General features: G+C 41.1%; 1 protein-coding gene across 1 annotated transcript in view; it reads left to right on the top strand.

Moving 5' to 3' along the window:
• FBXL17 (F-box and leucine rich repeat protein 17) overlaps positions 1 to 21,715 on the top strand; it is a gene marked incomplete at its 5' end in the record, with an annotated part of 503,150 nt that overhangs the window by 175,568 nt on the left and 305,867 nt on the right. Inside the window, one exon of the mRNA XM_019531720.1 lies at positions 13,181 to 13,311. Within this exon, the coding sequence (XP_019387265.1) occupies positions 13,181 to 13,311 (131 nt within the window). The remainder of the gene's footprint in view (positions 1 to 13,180; positions 13,312 to 21,715) is intronic.

Below are 21,715 nucleotides of genomic sequence, written 5' to 3'. Positions count from 1 at the left end.
TGCCAGGGGATGGAGGCAAAAGCCCTGAGGTTAGTAGAGAATTGGGTGACCCAGAGGAAGTGCAAGCAGGAGGGGGAACACCTAGGGCAGGCTTCCTCATTCTTCCTGAGAAAGCAGGGCAGTTGGCTATCTACCTCAGATATCTGTACACAAATGCACAGAACCTGGGAAACAAGCAACACAGAATTGGAAGTCTTCACACAACATGAAACTATGATGTGACTGGAGTAACAGAGACTTGGTGGGCTAACTCACATGACTGGAGTACTATGCTTCCTGTTATACACTGTGCAGGGGAGAAGAGGAGTAGGAGTTGTACTTTATGTTAATGAGTTATATAATTGCTCAGAGTTCCAGTATGAAACTGGAGATAGGCCTTTTGAAAGTCTCTGGGTTAGGGTCAAAGGGGAGAGCAGCAAAGATGATGCTGTGGTGTAGACCACCAGACCAGGAGGATGGGCTTTCCTCAGATAGTAGAAGTTTCCAGATTGCAGGTCCTGTTTCTCATGGGGGGATTTCATTCACCCTGACATCTGCTGATAGGGTCTGTGCACAAGCAATCCAGGAAGTTTTTGGAGTGTTAGGGACAACTTCCTGGTGCAAGTGTTGGAAAGGCCAGTTAGGGTCATGCTCTTCTTGACCTGCTGCTCTCAAACAAGGAAGAATTGCTAAGGAATGTAGAAGAGAGGAAAGGAAGGAAGGAAAGCAGCAGAAAAGCAGACTTTGATTTACTCAGGGAACTGATGGGCAGGATCCCTTGGGAGGCCAGTCTAAGGGGAAGGGAGTCCAAGAGAGCTGGTTGAATCCTAAAGAAACCTTACCAAGGGTGCAGGAATGAACCATCCCAATGTGCAATAAGACTAGCAAGTATGGCAGAAGACAAGCTTGGCTTAACATGGAACTCTTCAATGAGCTAAAACACAGAAAGCAAACTTACAAGAAATGGAAAATTGACTAAGGGCATTGCTCAGGCATGCAGGGATGAAACCAGGAAGGCCAAAGTGCAACTAAAGTTGCAACTAGCCAGGGGCATGAAGGGAAAAAAAGTTTCTATAAGTGTGTCAGCAAGAGGAAGATCAGGAAAAGTGTTGATCCAGAGGTAACCTAGTGGCAGAGGATACAGAAAAGCTGAAGCACTCAGTGACTTTTCCCCTCAGTTTTCCCAGGCAAGGTCAGCTCCCAGACTACTGTACCTGGCAGGACAGTTTGGGGAGGAGGTGAGAAGCTGGCAGTGGCAAAAGAACAGGTTAGGGACTATTGAGAAAAGTGGATGTGTACAAGTCCATGGGGCTGAACGCGATGCACCCAAAGGTGCTGAGGGAATTTGGCTGACGTGATTGCAGAGCTGCTGGCCATTATTTTTTTAAACTTGTGGTGATCAGGAGAGGCCCTGGATGATTGGAAAAGGGCAAATATAGCACCCATCTTTAAGAAAGGGAAGAAAGAGAGTCTACAGACCAGTCATTCTCACCTCAGTCCCCGGAAAAGTCATGGAGCAGGTCTTCAAGGAATCTGTTTCTAAGCATTTGGAGGAGAAGATAATTAGGAACAGTCGGCATAGATTCACCAAGCACAAGTTATGCCTGACTATGATTGCTTGATGAGATGACTGGCTCTCTGGATGTAGGGAAAGCAGTGGACATGATATACCTTTACTTCAGCAAGGCTTTTGTTACATTCTCCCACAACATTCTTGTGAGCAAGCTAAGGAAGGAGAGCATGGATGAATGGACTGTAAGGTTCAGGAAACTGGATGCATCACTGGGGTCAAAGGGTGTTAATCAATGGCTCGATGTCTAGCTTGCAGCCAGTATCAAGTGGAATGCCCCATGGGTTGGTCCAACAGCTGATTTTGTTCAATATCTTCCTCAACAATCTGGAAGATGGGATGGAGTGCACCCTCACCAAGTTCATGGATGACACCAAGCTGAGGGGAGTAGTAGATATTAGGGCTGTGTTTTGCTGAGAGTTTCATTTCAACACTGCTTTGACTCATTTTGAGCTTGAACCAGCGAAATTGAACTGAAATGAAAGGCTTGGAGACTGTCTTGAGACTAAACGAGGGCAGGCAAAACGTTTAGAAAGTTTTGAAAGGTTTCGAGTTTAGAAGCTGGGCTTGCTTGCAGGGAAACAGAAACCTAGGAGAGGGAGGGGGAAGAGTGGGGAAGGACTGCTCTGATATTGACAAGTGTAGCTGGCCAGTGGCTGTGATCCTTCCCTGTGGTCCCTTCCAATCCTACTGGTCTGGGGGAGAGTTGGAAAAACAGCTGCACCTTAACACACACATACAGTCACACGTCATGAGTTTTGCTTGTCAGCAGCTTGAGGTACAGTTTCCCAGAAACCCCTGTACCTATCTCCTTGAAACTTGGCAGGCTTTGTAGCCTTAGCAGGGGCTACCATCTATGCAGTTTTCACTTCCCTGTGCCTTCACACTTAAAAGTGACACAATTTTTGCTTTCAAGACTTTGAGGTGCAGTTTCCCAGAAACCTTGGCACGTATATCCTTGAACCTTGGCAGGCTTTGTGCCCTCAGAAGGGGCTACCATCCCTGCCATTTTCATCCAAATATGCCAAGAAACAACAGGTATAGGCAGTTTTGTGCTTCCCCATTATAGCCTATGGACGAAACATCAAAATAGCGAAACAGTTTTAACAAAACGAAATGGAACAGTGCTTCAAAATGAAATGACACTCAAAACAAAACACTGTCCCATTAAAATGGAAATCTAAATGAAATGGTGCTGTTTTGCACAGCCCTAGCAGATATGCCGGAGGGTAGAGCTAAGATTCAGCGAGGCCTAGACAATTTGGAGGATTGGACCCAATGAAATTGCATGAGGTTCAATAAGGACAAGTGTAAAGTCCTGCACCTAATGATGGAACAATCTCATGCATACCCAGTACAGAGTGACTGGCTAAGCAGCAGCGATACAGAAAAGGACCTTGGGGTTTGGTGGGCAGTAAGCTGAATATGAGTCAACAGCTTACCTTTGCAAAGAAGGCTAACAGTGACTTGATAAAAATTGGAAGTGAATAAAGGAAGTTCTTTCTGTATGACAAACAGAAAAATCTCTCCAAGGGTTAAATGTTAACTATTCCTTGAGTTCTCTGGTCAGTTGTTCTAAGGCACTCTTCATGAGATGATGACAGAGGATACATTTTCTAAAATGGGCAAGTGACTTTGGGGCTGAGCTCTTATGCAAAATAAGTGGAACATAAACTTCTAGATCACTTATGCTTCTGAAAATTCATATGGCCCTTTTGGTATATCTTTGAAAACAAGAGGTACAGATGAAGCTAGTTCTCAGAGATGTACTAGAAGCTCAGTAAGGTCTTCTTGTCTCATCTTCTACTCTCTTCAAGACCGTTCACTCAACTAAAATGGTAATGTAATCTGGAATAGGTGATAGTTGAGTCATGTGGAATCAATCAGTTTCATTGGGCATCAGAGTGTTCCTTATGATTTGTGGGGTTGTTGACATGTTTCATCAAGTACATTCTGTTGGCTGCAATTCATTTATGCTATTAAAATAATCATAAATAGGAATAAAAAGAAGACTGTAAACAGGATGATATGATAGTTTAAAGGAAACTGATGATAGATTTAGGGCCATGCCACAAGTTACACCTAAGAGATGTTAACGGCACTTAAAATGCTAGCACCCGAAGATTCAAGCAGTCAAACATATTAAATACTATAATAGCATAGCAAAGTTGGGACTTTTCTAGTGAGGAGTGTTTGCAGATTGTATTACCTAAAGCATGTTGAGCTATTTATTGCCTTGGTGCTCCATGGCAGCAATAAGATCAGAAGACTGATGCAGGATCTGGGACTGACAAATGATTATTTGGTCAGTCCAGCCACCTCCCTCCCACATATCACACCAAAGCAAGGTCCTGGGAGGTATGAGGGCTGAGACCAACAAATGGCTATTTGTGAATCTCAGGCTTCTTCCCTCCCCTTTTGTTACCAGCGTGGGGTACTGTGAAAAAAATCTAGATATTTTAATTACTGGGGAAAGTGGTATATCAGACATTGGTTCCTCTCCAGAAAAGCTAAGGCAAGTATGTGCATTATTTAGAACTTTTCTGGGAAGTGCAGTAACTAGCTTGCAATACTTGCTTATTTAGAATTGTTTCTTGGTGGCAGTCTCTTATAATTTATTGATCCATTTTTCAGTTATAACAGGAGAAGGAGAAGGTCTTCCAGATTTGCTGTTGGGTGTGCATTTATTTGGACTGAAATATAAAACGTTCTTACACTGATTTGTTGAAGGTTTGTACATGCACTTTATTGGCTAAGTGCCAGTGGTGCACATATCACTGGTTGCAAAATTTGAAGGGACACACTTATTAAGATTATCCTCCAAATTCATGACTAGTGTAAATCCATTTCAGACTTCAATGGAGTATCACAAGACATGAACTGGGCCTGTTAGTTCAAAAGTATTATAGTGATCAGTGATGTGCGAGATTATCTAATACGACTAATGTCATTTTGTTGAAGCAGATTAAGATAACCACAGAAGCAGTTATTGCACTTTCATTGCATAAATAGCAACTGCCTTTTTTGGGCGCACACAAAATCTGTGCTCATGTCCTGTGCAGAGAGCAGCACTGCTAGAGCTACCCAGTATAATAAGACACATGAACTGGAAGGGGGAAGGACATTGTTGCATGCATTCAGTTTATACAGTACTGGCAAATGTCCTATGTCCCTGCCATAACACCATATGTTAGGGTTCCAGAGAGCATGTCAGCAGTTGAAGTAGCCACTTAACCTCCTGTATCTGTCCTGTAGAAGTGTCCTGCACTTAACCTGTTAACAGGGACCAGGTCCCTGATTGTGCCTATTTTTCATCAGAGGAAATAAATACATTTAATTTCTTTATAAAGTTTGACTCGGAGGAAATTAGAACTTTTGGAATAAAATGCTGTTAAACCAGTTCTAAAGGTTGCCTACAGTCAAAGTTACCAATTTTTTAAAAATATTTTGACTTAATGTTTAACTACTGAAGTGGACCATTTATCTGATCTCAGTTGTAAGCCTTTACTTAATCAAATCCTTGGTGACTTAAGTCACTGAATAGGATTACTATTCTCCCATGTAGGCATGGTAAATTTAATTAAAGTGTCAGTATTACCTAAATGCAATTATTCGTTCCAGCATATACTAAAGATTACTTTAGACAGCATTTATAAAAATGCTTAGAGATAACTATGACTATTTATTTAACAGAAATGGACTGTGGTTCTTTTTCTGAGGCCCCCTGTAGATGTGCAGGTAAAGGCACAATTGGATATAATGTGTGATCCACACAATTGTGCCTCCTACCATGCTGCATGTTTATGGCAGGAGGTGCTATTGTGGGAACACACGTTAGATCCAACCACACTTTATTGCTGGTGTAGGTGAGCCCAATCCTGAGCTCCCCCTGCATTGGCAAGAAGCAGGGTCCCATAGCTGGGAGCCTTGCTGATGAGGCTCACAGGTGCAGGAACCACATGCAGTCAGGACCCAGAGTCCTGTGCCTGATGGGCCTTTTGATCCTGGCTGTGCCACACAGGCAGTGGGAACTGAGAGCCCTGTTATCTGCGGGACTGTCTGTCCTCACAGGCATGGGGCACTGATGCAGTCTCCCAGCCATGAGCATGCAGGGAGTGCTCCATAGCTGAGAGATGAGAGGAGCTTCAATTTCCCATTCACTGTCTAGAGTAACCCTCTATCCATGAGACTGGGAGACCTCATTGGCTGTTATCTCCCAGGCCCAGGGGTGTGTTATGCTCCCCAGCAGCTAGGAGATCACAGCAGCTGCAGTCTCCCAGCCACAGACTACCTACGTGTCCAAATTGAAGTTGGATAGAAACCAGCTATAAAGTTATTACACTTTTTTTGAGCAATAAATGTATAGCTATTTCAACCTTTTTAAGATGTGGTAGTTAATTTACACATGTAACTAGCCTAAATTTATTGCACAATTGACAAGGTAATTGCACAATAGATATAACATGTAGAGGAGCCTTGAGAAATGTGCATAATTGTGTGTGCTTTGGTCCCTATTATGCCTCCTTTTATATATCTGCAACCTATGCAGAAATTATATTCATTATTAAAAGCAAGTATAATTATTAAAAATAGGAATAAATGTATATTATGTTAAGTTACTCCTTAGCTTTAAGTCTCATTGCTGTTTCTCCAAATCTTGTTAGATTCTAAAGTTTCTCCACTTTGGAGTTGATGGCAACAGGGGAAAGAAGCTGGCATAAAATATTATTTGTTGCCTGAGAGAGTTTCCATTTTGATTTAATGATCAAATTGAATACTGATGTTACATATTACAGCACATAAACAGGGAAAGATTCCTTTTTGTTATGTTAGGGGTCATAAAATGGCAGTCTTAGGTGTTGTGGCGTTGAGAGGTCAGGATATCCCTAGACTTACAGGCTTGTTGAAATTCTATATGTGTGAAGGCTATCAAAGCCTTTTAGAATTTAGGGATAATAGTGTAATATTTCTAATAAAAAATGACGGTCCAGAACATACAGACAGATGCCCAGTCCTGGAGAGGGAGTTGGACCCTTATACATTTTTTGATGTAGTCTAATATTAGAACATGCCAAAATTAACTTTTTAGTACAGTATAACCTAATGAATCCAGCATGCTTAGGACTGAGCACCTGCCAGAAATGTTAAAATTCTGGATTTTGAAACCGGAGCAGTGGCCGGTTCTGGGGGAGGCAGGGTAGAGTGCGTAGCAGCATCTGGTCCTGGAGCAGTGGCTCCATGTGGAGAGGTGTCACAGGGTAGTGGATGGCAGCGGCAGCTGCTGTACGCAAATTTCCCTCTCCGCTGCTCTGGGACCAGCCATTGCTACTCCCTGATGGAGTGTAGTTTTAAAAAGTGATGGATTTTTGATAATTCCGGATCTTTGATATTTTGATTTATGAGGTTACTAGCCAATTGCCTGTCAAGAATGACGGCGGGGGGGGAGGAAGCGGGCAGGGATGGAGCCCATGCCCTCCCCGGCCCACTCTCCCTTTCCCTCCTGCTGCTTGCGGTCCAGGCCTGCTCCTAACCCTCCCCACCCCAGTGGCGGGGGGAGGGGAAGAGCAAGCCAAATGTGGGGTAGGACTTGGCCTGAGAGTGGGGAAAAGCCTGGCTCCTGCGGTGGGGGAACAACAGGCCCGAGCTGATCCAGCAGCAGCGGGGGGACAGGAGGAGTGGGCTCAGGGCCAAAGCAGGGGGAGGGGGTGGAGGAGGAGTGGGCCTGGGCCTGACAGGAGGAGGATGGGCCAAAATGGTTCCTATTTTCAAGAAGGAGTGAAGGGAGAAACCAGGAAACTATAGGCCAGTTAGTCTCACCTCTATCCTTGGAAAAACTCTGGAAAAAATCATTAAGGATCACATTTGTAGGAGCCCAGCAGGGAAAATAATGCTGAAAGGAAATCTGAATGGATTCATTGTAGGTAGAACAAATTAGAATACAGTTCAACAAAGACAAGTGCAAAGTTCTGCCCCTAGGCAAAAAGAACCACCAACACACTTACAGGCTGGGGGATGTCCTTCTCAGTAGCACATCAGGAGAAAGGGATCTTGAAGTCATAGTTGATTCCAAGATGAACGTGAGTCATCAATGTGATGAAGTGATCGAGGCTAACCACGCTTTATCATGCATTAGCAGATGCATGACAAACAAGTCCAGGGAGATGATGCTTCCCCTTTATGCAGCACTGGTCAGGCCTCAGTTGGAGTACTGCATCCAGTTTTGGGCGCCACACTTCAAGAGGGATGCAGAGAATCTTGAGAGGGTTTAGAGGAAGGCCACTTATATGGTCAGAGGCCTGCAGGGAAGGCCCTATGAGGAGAGGCTGTGGAACCTTGATCTCTTCAGCTTTCGCAAGAGAAGACTGAGAGGTGAACTTGTGGCTGCCTATAAATTCACCAGGCAAGGGCAGCAGGGAATAGGAGATGTTCTATTTACTAGAGCATCCCCTGGAGTAACTAGGAACAATGGACACAAATTGACAGAGAGCAGATTTAAGTTGGACATTAGAAAGAACTTATTTACAGTAAGGGTTGCCAGAATCTGGAATGGGCTTCCAAAGGAGGTGATGCTCTCCCCTATCCTCGTCTAACCCCGGCGCACTTTCCTGCCCAGGGCGGGGGTCAGACTCAATGACCTACTGAGGTCCCTTCTGACCCTAACATCTATGAATCTATAAGGAGGCTTACTCCTGCCCCCCCTCAGCCACTGTTGTATTAGGCTGGGCCCTCTGTTCCCCCCCAGTGCCATGGCTGGCCGGCTTCTCCCCCAGCTCTGGCTCTCTCCCCTCCCCTCCCCTCCCCCCCGGGTCAGACCTTTGCCCACTCCTCTCCTCCCCCCACCAGCGCCACCACAACCTGCACGCTCCCCCACATTGGGCCCACTCCTCCTGCCACCACTACCATGTTGGCCCTGTAGGAGGTGATGAGAGAAGGGGGGAGGGGTGGGCTGTGTCCAGTGCTGGTGACCTTGCTCCCCTCAGCATCTCCACCCCCCTCCCTCCCCTGCACCACCGCCACCGTGGTGGGGGGAGAGGTGGCTAGCTCCAGTGGCCTTGTACCCCCCTGTGCTCTATTGTCACCACCTTCAGGGAGCACTGCTGGCCTTGCCACCCCCCCCCCCATTCTGTCCACTCTGTTGCTGCCACCTCTGGGGAGCAGGGCAGCAGGGGCGAGGTCCCCTGTTTCCCCACCGTCATGGCAGCATGCTGCCACCTGTCTGAACGCTTCTTCTCACTCTCTTCATCAGCCAATCAGAGCGTAAATAAAGCATTATGGACAGACAGAGAGGCAGATTAAGGCTTTTATAATATTAGAATACTGTAATAATATTTCCTGCTGTTCATAGAAGTGTTTGTAGTACATCCTTCTGCTCCTTATGCATTTGCAAGAAGATTGTAATGTAAAAGGGTAGTCAATTTAAATATCAGATTTCCAATTGAAAATGGTGATCCTTTATATTTTACAAGTAATCCTTAAAATTACTGTAATTAGAAGGTTAGAGATATTAAATTGGTCTTGGGAAAGGTTAAGTTATTTTGATCACTCCTGGAAAATATCTACATGACTACATTTTTGTATGCAGAGAAGATTGCTCACAGGACACATCTTTTTAACCAGGTAGATCCAAGCACAGGGAGACTCAGTGTTGTCAACTCTCATGATTTTATCACACATCTTGCAATATTAGTTCTCTTCTCAAAGCTACAGCTTCTAGACTTGAGTGATTATAGTTAAAAAGTCTAGCTCTTCTAGTTGCTAAAAAAAGCTGTAAAATATGATTTAAGCATATGGCATATGCCTTGAGCATAAGTCCCGAAACTCAGTAGTCAAATAAAATCCTCTGCCTTTAGTACTCTAAAAGCCTCAGGATTTCCATGCCAGACTCTTGATTTTTTTTTTAACACTTTCTGTTGATGTTAGATTTATTTAGAATATGATCATAGATAAATCTTGTTTGAAAATAATGTTCATGATTTCAGCAGTGAAGGAAATAGACAATTGGAACAACTTACTAAGGGATGTAAAGTCACTGGTTGTCATCATTCTGGGTAGTCCTTTATAGTCACTTGGATGAGAGTGCCATAGTGAGGCTGTTCAAGTCAAGCATGGTGGATATCCAAGTCTAAGTACAGTAATCCTATTGGTCATAAACTGAATTGGATGCCTTTCCAAAATTTTTCTTCAGCTTTATTAGATACTATGAGACTGCTGTCAACATTACTGGATGAAGTTCTGTCATTTGTATTATTCAAGGAGGCCATCTCGGATGAGTATAATAATTTTTCTGTTTTAAAATCTTTAATTTTTTTCCCCTTTATTTTTGGTGTGTTTTTTTTCTTTGTTCACAATCTGTTCTGCTTTTTTGTTCATGGAGCTTTCTATTACCTAAGTTTTCCATTCTATCTGAAATGGGAACTGAATATAGAACAAGCAGCTGGCTAAGAAAAAAAGGGATGCTGATAGGACTGTTGGACCTTTCTTTTCTCTTTTCTGATTTCAGGCCTGGACATATGAGGAAATATAAACAGGAGTGAATAATAAAAATAGTTTGGATTATTACTTCTGCCTCTGACTTTCTTCTTGGTTTTGTGTTTCACAATCACGTTATAAATCTTTAAAATAATGAATTCATGTATTATCTTCATAAAGAACCGCAAAAACTGGAGAAAGTGATCGGATCTTTGTATTTTCACTGTGTCTCCTGTATGTGTGTGCATGCTGTAAAAGAGAGCATGAATAAAATAAAAAATGTAGCAAAATATTTCTAGTCCTTTTCAGTTGTAATCTTAGAACACTTGTGCATGTGACAATGCTGCCATGTACATGTGATGAAAATTTCCCTTTATGTGGCTTAATGGCATCATACTTTAGACCTATGCAAATATTGGGGAGAGTCTAAATGAGTTTGCAGCATCACAAACTAAACCACATTCTGATGTAGTTACGTTTGCAACATTGCAACTTGGAACGTTGCAGCCATTAATCTGTCAGTTCACCTCCCAGCTGCAGGAGAGGGAGGCAGGCTCTGCCAAAACAAAAGGATCAGGCCCCTCACTACTGTTTTCAGCAGACACCTGAGGCTGCCTGGAAACAGGCTGGCTTACCCCAGGGTAGCATAGGGAAGTGTTAGGAGGGCATCTGGGTGTGATGGTGGTTGGAGAAGGTGGTGGGGACAGTGCACAGGGCACTGGAAGCCTTGGCGGGCTTGGGAAGAGTTGGATAACATGACTCTGAGCTGGGGCAGCACCCAGCCTGTTAGGAGCCTGCCCGGAGACTGCCAATGTCAAGGGAAGGACTGAGGCCCCATGCAGATCAGGAGCCAGTTGGCCTGCCAGCAGCACATAGCCACAGGAGAAGCAGGCAGGATCCACCGGGGGGGGGGGGAGGGGAACGACCAGGCCCCTCACTGCTTCTGCCTTCAGCAAGCACCTGTGACTGCTAGGACAATGATGTCTATACAGTGACAGAAAAATAAATCCCACCATTTCAATTAACTCACTGTTTCAATTTAAGGGGTGTAGAATGCAACCCTGAAGGACTAAACCCATGTCACATGTACAAGCACCCTTAGTTGCAACTTCGATTTATAGCTGCAGGTAGATATGTATCTGCTCAAGTGGGCTAGGTGGTCTGCATGCAGGTTGTCCATCTGGAGATGGGGGAGGCAGGAACTTTAAAAAGCCCAATGGCAAGGGGAGGGGGTAGGAAAGGTACCTCCTTGTGTCTGGGGCACAGCTGGGCTTTCCCAGTCCTGGGGCTATGCTCTGAATTAATACAGATATCTGGTTAGATTGGTCTAACCATGCCAATTTAACTTTAGTATGCCACTCAGATGAACTAAAGCTAGATAGGGCCTGCCATTTTTAACCCAGTGGTTCTCAAATCCAGTGCCTGGTCCAGCTGTGAGCTGGATTCAGCTGATTGTCCCCATCCAGGGCCTGAAGCAGGCTTGGTAGGAGGGGGGCAGGCCTGCCCCACCGTGGCTCCACCAGTGCAAAGGAGCTGGCCGTGGCCCTGTGGGGGAACGGGACATGGCCTGACTGCAACCCAGCCGACAGGGGAGCAGGGGGGATGGCCAGACCCCAACTGAGCTGTGAAGGGGGAGGAGCCATGGCCCAGCCTGAGGGGGGAAGGGGACATGGCCTAACTCTGATCCATTGGTGCAGGGTGGGGATGCAGCCAGGCTCTGACCAGCTGTTCAGGGCTTGGTGTTTGAGAAGTTGACAGTGGTATTGTTGAACTGTTCCCATGCTGCCAACTTTCCAGACTGGTGGGGAGCTCCATGGGCCACATCTGGCCTGTGGGCTAAAGATTGAGCACCCTTGTTTTAAGTGATTGTTAGGTATATAATGATTTATCTTTATCCCCTTTGGGGAACTTCTGTACAGTTTGTCACCTCAATCAGATTAACTAGAGATCTACGTGTAAGGTCCACATGTAGGTGAAATAAGTCAAATCAGGTGACCACTTTTAACTCACTCTAACCTCCTGAACATCTGTATACACCCATAGATAAATATGTGGAATTAAATTATACTTATATTTTATTTCTGTATATTGCTACTTCATTATTATCGTTGTTTTTCTATACTATTCTGTTGACTTCAGTGCAGCTGAAAAATTTATAGTTGTGTGCCAACATAAACATTGTCATACAGAACTCCCAAAGCCTTGTAGCAAAATGATGGCCAACCTTTTAGAAAACTGAGTGCTTCCTAGCTGCCTTTACCTGGGTTTTGGAAATAATATGGAACCTCTACCATCCCCTTTCTGCCTGTGGGGGGAGGAAAAGTACATGCTTTTCAAATGTAGATTAGATGGCATATATCAAGTATGCTTTTTGGATAATATTGAAGTTTTTGCATTCAGTACATCCCTCTACATTTAAAAAATGCATGCCTTACTTTTCATTATACACTTTCTATTCATAACTTGCAATGCTAAATGGAAGGTCTTTTGTTAGAAAAAAATCACTATGCATGTGCAGAGCCATTTTTTTCCAAACCAAATAACTGTCATTTGTAATGGCTTTGTAATGTGGACAAGCAATGAGATATCCTGCAAAGATTAATTTTAAAAGTCAGAGTCACATGCTTCTATTCTAGGATCACAGGAAGTTTTTGAAAATGTTCATTTTCAGTTTCTTGAACTTGTACAATCGCCAAAAAAAAAAGAAGAAAAAATTCTGACATACTCTAATTTAATAAATATAATTTCAAGCCAAGTCAAAGCCCAGATAACTATTTTGCATCTATTTAAGTAGTAAAGATGGAAAAATGTAGTTAGTAATGGGAATACTAAAAGGCCCTTAACTGGTGAACTGGAACATTCCTATAGTACTAAAAACAGTTTTTCTGTTGTTTTAATTGTATTACATTTTCAGTAACAAATTCTTTCCTAGTTAAAGGAGAATTCTGGTCGTCTCATTGCTATTATTATTATTGCTATTCTAACCCCCTCCCTCCATTTTTTTTTCCCCAAAAAGTATAATTACATCTTCCCAACATAACTTTTTCTGTACTGCATATGATTCTAGAAAGGTGAAAAGGCTTTTATAATAGAATATGTCAGTACTTGCTATTTATGAATGCATTTCAGACTTTTTCCTCTCTATTGTATTTATCTCAATAGCTAAGAAACCTTTCCAGCCTGGACCTACGTCATATCACAGAACTGGACAATGAAACAGTGATGGAAATAGTAAAACGATGCAAGAACCTTAGCTCTCTTAATCTTTGTCTGAACTGGATCATTAATGACAGGTAACTGTATTATAGCATCTAAAAACACTAAACTGTAGAAAAGCAAATTTAACCCATTGTATTGAACAGTATTAGTCAGTGATGATTCATAGCAGTCTGAAGGGTAATGGATTGTTAAAGCAAGTCAGACTTTTTCAAATTGATGTCTGTCTATATTGGGTAAATCATTTAGACAGCTATTTTCTGGCATATCTATTATTTCGTATAGTAGAAAGAAACTTGTTTATGACTAAATGTAGGCATTACTCAAAATTTTAGCCTTGATGAAATCAGGTTGTGTTTTGCTGCTATTGGTTGAAAGTTAAAAAGATTGTGAACTTTTGCAACAAGTGGGCAGCATTTATACACATTTATGTGCATATGAAGCCAAACAAAAACACAGAAGATTACTTTTTAAATATATGGTAAGGAATTGTAAATGTTGTGTAGGCTCAATTTGTTATGCCTTTGTTAAAAGTTAGAAAGTGGGAACATTGAAAATAAGTTAGAAAGCTGGATGTGTGTTAATCCTTTTTTTCTTGTCTTTTTTTTAATCTTGAAATGTTCATCTTCCTTTTTTCACCATATTGAACTTTACTGATATTTTCTTTTTTAGTTTTAGATTTTATAGAGAAAAATAGACAAAAAATGTTATAGTAAGAATCTTCTTTTAACTCATTGAAACATTGCTGCTGTCTATGAATTCTTTGTTGTTATGCATTTATTTTTTTTCTTAAGTACTCTAAGATTTACCTGCATTTTTCCAGCCTTGCCATATAGTTCTGGTAGAAAAACTGTTTCCGATTGAAATATTTATGAATGAGTTTTAACTAGGGCCGTCAAATGATTAAAACATTTGATCACAATTAGCTGTGCAATTAACAAAATTAGTCTCAATGAATTGCAATGTTAATTGCATAGCTAAAAACTCAAAATTATGCAAAATTTTGCAGGCATTTTGTATGATTGGGAGTTGGGGGTGGGAAATTTGTGAAGGCGTGACACCCGCCCCTCCTTACACATGTACACAAACCATAGATCGTCCCCAACACCCAGGCCTCCAACCCCTGCCACCCACATACACTTACCTGCACCTAGCTGCTGAGTCTATTCCCAGGACCCTCCCTGGTTGCTTGCTGGCCACCTGTGTGCAGCCATTAATGAGTGTTAAGGAAATTAACTCAAAAACAAATTAACACAAAAATCACATGCATAACTGCGAGTAATTGACAGTCTTAGTTTTAACTATTAGAAAAATGAGATAGAAGGATCAAATACTAGCCCTGACAAAAAAAAGTAAATTATTAAAATTTCATTGTGAGTATCAAAGAAGTTCTGGAAATGAAATAAAATGGGCATATGTGTTTAGATTAGCAGAACATGAGCAATGTGCTTTATGGCTTGGGACTTCACTTCTGTAAAGCACTTAGGAACTCTGAGCATGTGAGTAGTCCCACTGAAAATCTTTGGGCTTACAGTGACACACATGATTAATTACTTTTGCTTAATTGATATCATTAACCATATATCAATTTAGCAAAGCGTTTGGCCAAGATGTACTTACGTGTTGGTTTTGAATTTGATGTGAAATGTTCTGCTAACAGTGGGTACCTGTAGATGTGCAGGGATGCCTGCTCCGATGCACTGTAATTCTAGACTTGATTGATTGAATCTTCTGGAATGTGCTAATTAATACATTCTAGCAGCCTTGCTGTCTCATGTATTCAGTGTCCTTGTGCATCTGGGTGCTTTAAGTTCAGTTAATGAGCTTTAGTTAAAGTGTCCTAGCTGCTATTGTGAAGTGTGGGACACTGAATACACAAAACACTATGGGTGCTTTAATTAGAGTGACTCCTGAGAGCTGCTGTAATTAACATAGCCCCCCAACCCTGGAGCATGTGTAAAGGTGCCCAATAGTTCTTAATAAGAAGGCCCATTTTCCCTACATCTTGTTGGCTCTGGTAATGTAGGAGGCTATTTGTAAAGTTCCATATTTAACATATCTAAGAATGAACACATCATTTTCAATAGCAAAATGGACATTTCCTTTTATTCTCTCCTAAGGCTGCTTACTGACATACATTTCTACCAAAAGAAATTTCTTCCAGTAGAAAAATGAAGGGTTGCTTCCTGCCCCACAGCCCTTTAATTAACAGCCTCCCTTCTCTCCTGCCTGGGACAAGGGCAGGCTGTCAAGTGGCAGCTGGGACATGCCAGCCTGCCTCACTCAGCACTGCTTTAGGCTGACCTACAGCCGTGCAGGGGCGTTTCTGCTCTGGGTCAGCTGAGTGGGAGCCAGGTGAAGGAAGCCTCTGCATACCAGGCTCCCAATGGAGTGGTGTGGCTGCTAATTGAAAGCTGAAGGGACTGGAAACCAGGTATGCAGAAACTTTCTCCAGCCTGACTCCTGGCTCCCCCTTGTCACCCTGTTGCCCAGCTGAGTGGTGGTGTGGTCGTTTTAAAAGCTGGGAAAGGGGCTTGCAGGAAGCCTCCCATATTTAGCTCCTGGCTCACACTCCCAGCTCCATGTTGCTACCTTGCTGAGCGGCAGAGTGGTGATGTAAAAGCTGGCAGCTGGAAATGGGGTCCATAAGCTGTACTTCTCACTGCTAGCTTTTAAGCTGCTGCTCCTTCTCTCAGCCCAGTGGTGTGGTGGCAAGAGGGAAGCAGCAGGAGCTGGGAACTGGGTTGGGGAGGCTTTACTGGAGTTCCACTTCAGCTGCTGACTTTTTAATTGCCGCCCTGCCACTCAGTTATGTGGCTGGGGTAGTATAGCGAAGCTGGAAAAATCTGATAAAGCCTCCTACCTCTTCCTGAAACTGCGGCGTTCCCTGGTTGGGAAACAATGCACGGAGCAGTAGCTGATCTCCTTTCTTCCTGGTCTATGGGAGAGGAGCAGCATCCCCCCAGACCTTAAACAGGGAGGCAGGGAGCCCTTCCACCAGCTCTACTCCTCCACATCTCCAGGTTCAGTCTCCCTGGAGGAACTCTCTCAGGAATGATTTAACCATGGTTGTTGCTGGGTTATTTTTCTCCTAGACCAGCCATTGTTTGCTGTGGGGAAAAAGCCTGAAGGTCTGTACAATTTTAGTTTCTACTGGGAGAATGGCAGTAGAAATTGAATGCGTGTACCTGGCCTAAATCATGAGATATTATATCTCATCTTGAATGACTGAGAAGTTAGTGAAATTTCAAGTGTTCTTTCTTAGACATTAGAATCCCATATTTTAAGGTGGTTGACATGTAATTAATTAATTTTAGAATTTATTTTGCTAAACTTGCACTTATTACTTTTAGTGGTTGTGTCTCATGATACTTATACGGTGCTTTATTTTTCATTTTCCTCTCCAGAAGATTCTGTTTTCCCTTTTGTGCATTGTATATTTTCAGTCAGTAGTGTAATCATACCTTTTCCAGATCATAGTGCCATTACTCAGCATTTAACTTAGCTTTTCAACTTAGATAAATGTATGAAGAGCTTACAAACAAGACTGACACTCGGATATTCCTTCCAAGAACTTAAGCCCTGAGACTGATTTTCAGCACTACCTCTAGAATTTAGATGTGCAACTTCAATAAAGTTGTTTGACTAACTTCCCAAGCCATATTTGACAATCTGTGCTAGGACTGTATTGCAAAGTTGTTTAAAATTTTAAATCCTGTGTTTTAATAAGGGAACTTGTGCATGGCGTGTAGGCTAGAGATTCCATAATGCCTAATGTAGTAACCTGGCATACTGAATTAAGTGACTTCAGATGCACAATGAAAATTATTATATTGATGATAATAAAAGTCTGCATGTTGAGTGAAGGCATACTTTATTCTCTTGCATACAACACACACCTTTTCCCCAAAATAAAACTACCCTCAGTTGGGGTGAATGTCTTAAGTGGGGAAGCTGGTTTTCTTGCTGGAAAAGAAGCAAGTCTGGAGACACTGCACATGCCATGCAGCTACCAAGATGGTTGCCACTTGACTGGTTCAGCAAGATGAAGGGGTGAGGTTTTGTGTTAAATCTCACGAAGTTATGACTGTTGACTGAGCACTGTAGCTTGTGCTTGCAGCAGCAAGTGAGCTGCTGGTATTATCTTGAAGTGGTTGGTGATATAAAAACAACACTTTATTTAGAGGAACTTGTGTAAAGAGCTCCTTATAGTAAAGAGATGACAGTCTTGTGACTGTCTTTTCAAGGATCTGGGACCATAGCCAGGTGTGACATAGACTTACACCTCTTGGGAACATGATGTTCAAAATAAGTGACATTTCAGGAGACAGCAGGCACTTCCAGCCACAGTAGGGAGTCCCTGTTGCCTCAACCAGATTGTGTCTTGGGATGCCACACTTCTTGGACACTTTCTGTTTCTAGGAGGACTTTCTCTATTTCACACAGTTGGCCATGACTTTGGGGAAAATCTTTAATTCTACATTCTGCCTTCCCAAAACAAGGTGTTTTATATGGGGCATATTGTATGAGGGAAAGTACAGTATCTCTAAAACAAAGACATATCTTAATTGTCTTTTGACTAAAAACCACACTTTCTTTCCATGTTAAAGATACTGCGATTCAATTTTGGATTTTCATTATTGTTAATGTGTTTGGTAGACAATGACAGAGTAAGTGTTCTTCCAAAGGACATCTGTCATTTTCTTTTTCCTTGTTTCTTTGGTGTTTTTTAATATATGAAAACTGAAACTTCAAAATACAGTTAAATACACAAATTTCAACTTTATCTACTAAAATTGAACTGGATAAACCAGCCCAATATGTCTAAATGGGCTGTTGAATTCCACATGTCAAATAGCACCAAGGGCTCCAGTATAATATCAAAAGGTGCTTGTTTGAAGACCATTACGCCTAAGCATAGCTGAACTGCTTGAGGAACTTTGAAGGTGGGGCACTGGGTGGGAAGAAAAGCCCCTTGAACACTGCCTCAGCTGCTTTCAGTGAACATAACCTCTTGCAAGTTAAGCGTCCACGTTACCCTGGCCCTGCAAAAGCTCTACCTGAGTTCATGGATTGAAATTTTTGTGCATTTTGTCCAGCTCTTTGGAAAGCTTCTCCTTCCCATTTCCTACTCTAGAGCAAATGCCTCTCCACAGCACAAAGATATTGACTTTTATTTTTACTTTGCCTAACTGAAACTCAGGCCAGCCAGGCAGAATTCACCACCTTTTGTTGAAAAACATTTTTTACCTTTTTAGACCCCAACCTACGTGGTTGCTGATTATTGCCTTGTCTTGGAAAGTGTCAGCAGTTGCGTATGATGTAGCTGACAGGTGATACTAAAAATAAAATGAGACGAATTCTTCCCTTTTTGTCCACCCATTTCCACACCTAAATATTTATAAGATTGTATTTTTATATTATGTTGCTTTGGCGTTTTTGCACAGGCAGGGACACATAAGGTCTATTATTTTTCATATTTTGTTAGACTGGGTTTATTTTAAGACGCCTGTGTGTCTATGAGGCAAGCATAGAGTAGTGAAGTGGGAAAAGTACCAAAAAATATATATATATTTGCTTAAGATAACTTTTAATTGGTCTTGTAAAAAAAAAACAACTGGTTTGTTGTCATGAAGAATAAACCAGCCTTTTAGAAACGATGAGTAAAAGAAGATCTGTAAAATCACGGACTTTTAAAAAGGCTTACTAGACCAGTTGAATTCCCCAGTAAATATTGGATTGAATTCCCCAGTAAATATACAAACTTTCCGAACTTAACCATTAAATAGAACACGGAAAGAATTTCCTCGCTATATGTTTCAAGTTTGAACAACACCCCAAAATGATCACCATTTCCTTTATTAGACAGACTTATAATGGAAATATTGTTGACAGTATAGTAGGCCGTTTCATGTCTATCTGTTGTAATGAGATCTCTTTGTATATTCCCTGAGGTGAATAACACACTCTGAAATGTTATTTATATATTTTTCTTAACACCCAAATGGTTTTTCGAGGCTTGTTTACTTTATTCTATCAAATTTTAGTTGATTTGGTAAACATTGACATTTACAAATAAACTTCATGGGGAATTTTCCAAGAATAGTTTTATGAACATATGCTACTTACTGTATCCTTGAATGATCAAAAATCAGGCATCAGAAACTTTCCAGCCTTTTGTGAATGGCATTTCATAATGGACTTGGAATTGCAGTTCTCTTCAGCTTCAATATTACTTAATTTACATAGAGATATATTAAAACCAATTTAATGGTTTTGCACTTGGTGGAATATTAAAAACTACACAAATAATCTGTTTTACTAAAACTTACTTTGTAGTATTTACATTGGTAGAAGCTAAACAGCCTCTACTGTATCCATGCCTTTTTATATATAACATCAGTTTTGAAGAAATGGGAACAATACAGGGTTTCTTTTTGGGGAGAGATGGGAAGGGGGACATTACTGGAGTCCCATTATGAAGAGTCTTCATCAGTGTGACTTTGTTTCTCTCTTTCAACTATAATTTGCATTTTTTCATGACATGAAGGGGAGGCATTGGATCAATAAGCATGGCAAGAATTGTCACTTAAAAGATGCAACTGTAAGTAAAATCGAAGAGGCGGAACTCAACAGAGTTGAATTTTCAGTGAATTAACCAAGTATTGAAACATAGTTTTTATTTCCATACTGTACCTCCTGCCTAAGAAAACATTTGTCAGGAAAATATACAGGCAGTTAAATGTAACACCTATATAATGAAATTAAAAGTACTAGAGAATGATCATATGAAGTCACTGATCATACTGCTCAGTCTTGCTAGCATTTATAGCACCATGTAATCATTATTATGGTGTATCAGTAGACCTAGAAATCCATTTTGTCACGTGAGAATAACAGTAATTGGACTTGTACAGGCAGGCATGACTAGATTTTTATAGCATACAGGGACTGTTACTAAGTTATTGAGCTGGCTAAAGAGTTAACATCACCAAGACCCCACTAGGGAAATATTTGCCAATTTTACCACTGCTACTAGCTCAGGTCTATGTGAACTAGTATTAACTAGCTGGGAGTCTGAATGTAGATAAGACTTTTGACACCATTTCTACTAAGCATATAATATGAGAAACAGTCACAAGTGTGTAAAAATGGTAAATTAGGTTAATCTGTTATTAGTGTTTCTCTTTTACATTTAACAAAATTGGAAGTTATACTTTACAAAATGTAAGACATTATTTATTAATGGTATTTTAATCAAACAGTCTTAAAAGACAAATGCATGCAGTCCTCTCCTTGTCTATATTTTTATGAGAAACAAAATGTGCACTTTATCAATGGTACCTACAATAGTTAATGGTGCATGTTCATATTCATCACCTTTAATCTGACTGAAGTAGAAATGTACTTCAGGAGTACTGATACTTATTTTTCTTCCTGTCATGTTGTATAACATGGACTTGGGGAAATAGTAGAGCCTTCCAGAAGAATAATTGTACTTTTATATAGCATGACAGCTGTCATGAATTACTGTAGGTGAACAGTAGCATTTCTTAATTCTGAATTCATTCACTTCTCTCAGTGTTATCTAAAAGATCATCTTTGTGTGCCTTGTTATTACTCACTTTTCTATTTGCATACATGTAAGATGTTTACAGGTAGCTACTTTAAAATGCTCAGACTCCAATAAAAAACAAATTATACAATTTATCATAAATGCATAATGTTTCTAAAATGGCATGTTTTCTTCTGTTTATCATACTGATGTATTTAGTTGCATCTAAAAGAAAATCAGTTGCAGATTACTTAAGACTTTCATAAAATGATTCGTATGTCATTTTTTCAAGTGTTTCAAATTTCAAAATGCTTGAAGAGATGAAATCTGACCAAGCATGGGACCTGGTAAACTTTGGAGGACCTCTTACTTTAATTTCATGAATTACTTTATTTTGGAGATTGAAATCATATGTGAAAAATGACTTTGTGTCTAATATGGAAATTGTATTTACCTAGAAGCAAAGACAATGGGAAGGTAACCATAAACTGTTAAAATCAGTGAGAGCTTTTCCGTTAATTTCAACAGGTATAGGATCAGAACCAGGATTTTTTAAGCTGTGCATTTAAAAATTTATTCATATGATTGGTTATTCAGCTTTGCACTTTGAATAAAAGAGACAGAAGAGAAACTAGCACAAGTACTTGCAGAGAAACATAGACATTGCTAAGTGAGAAGTTTGTAGACCTGAATTCCATTAGCAGTAATTATTGAGGCAATTAGGAAAGACCAAAGTAAACTCAAACTGGATCTTTGTATAAGAGATTCTATATTCCTGGGTGAAAAGCCTTTATTTTGTAGTTGTATGCCAATATCAATAATTTGAGTGGCTGAAAACCTGGAATATTATAGTTTTTTGGGGGGAGGGAGTGTAATGAATGTTGTAAACAATTTGAAAAAATCACTTAGCTTTGAAATTCAGTGTT

The sequence above is a fragment of the Crocodylus porosus genome, unplaced genomic scaffold (genome assembly GCF_001723895.1).
Source record: "Crocodylus porosus isolate Cpor-Errol unplaced genomic scaffold, CroPor_comp1, whole genome shotgun sequence".
Classification (NCBI taxonomy): domain Eukaryota; kingdom Metazoa; phylum Chordata; order Crocodylia; family Crocodylidae; genus Crocodylus; species Crocodylus porosus.
The sequence above is the reverse complement of the archived record's forward strand: the minus strand, read 5'-3'. Positions and strand labels throughout refer to the sequence as shown.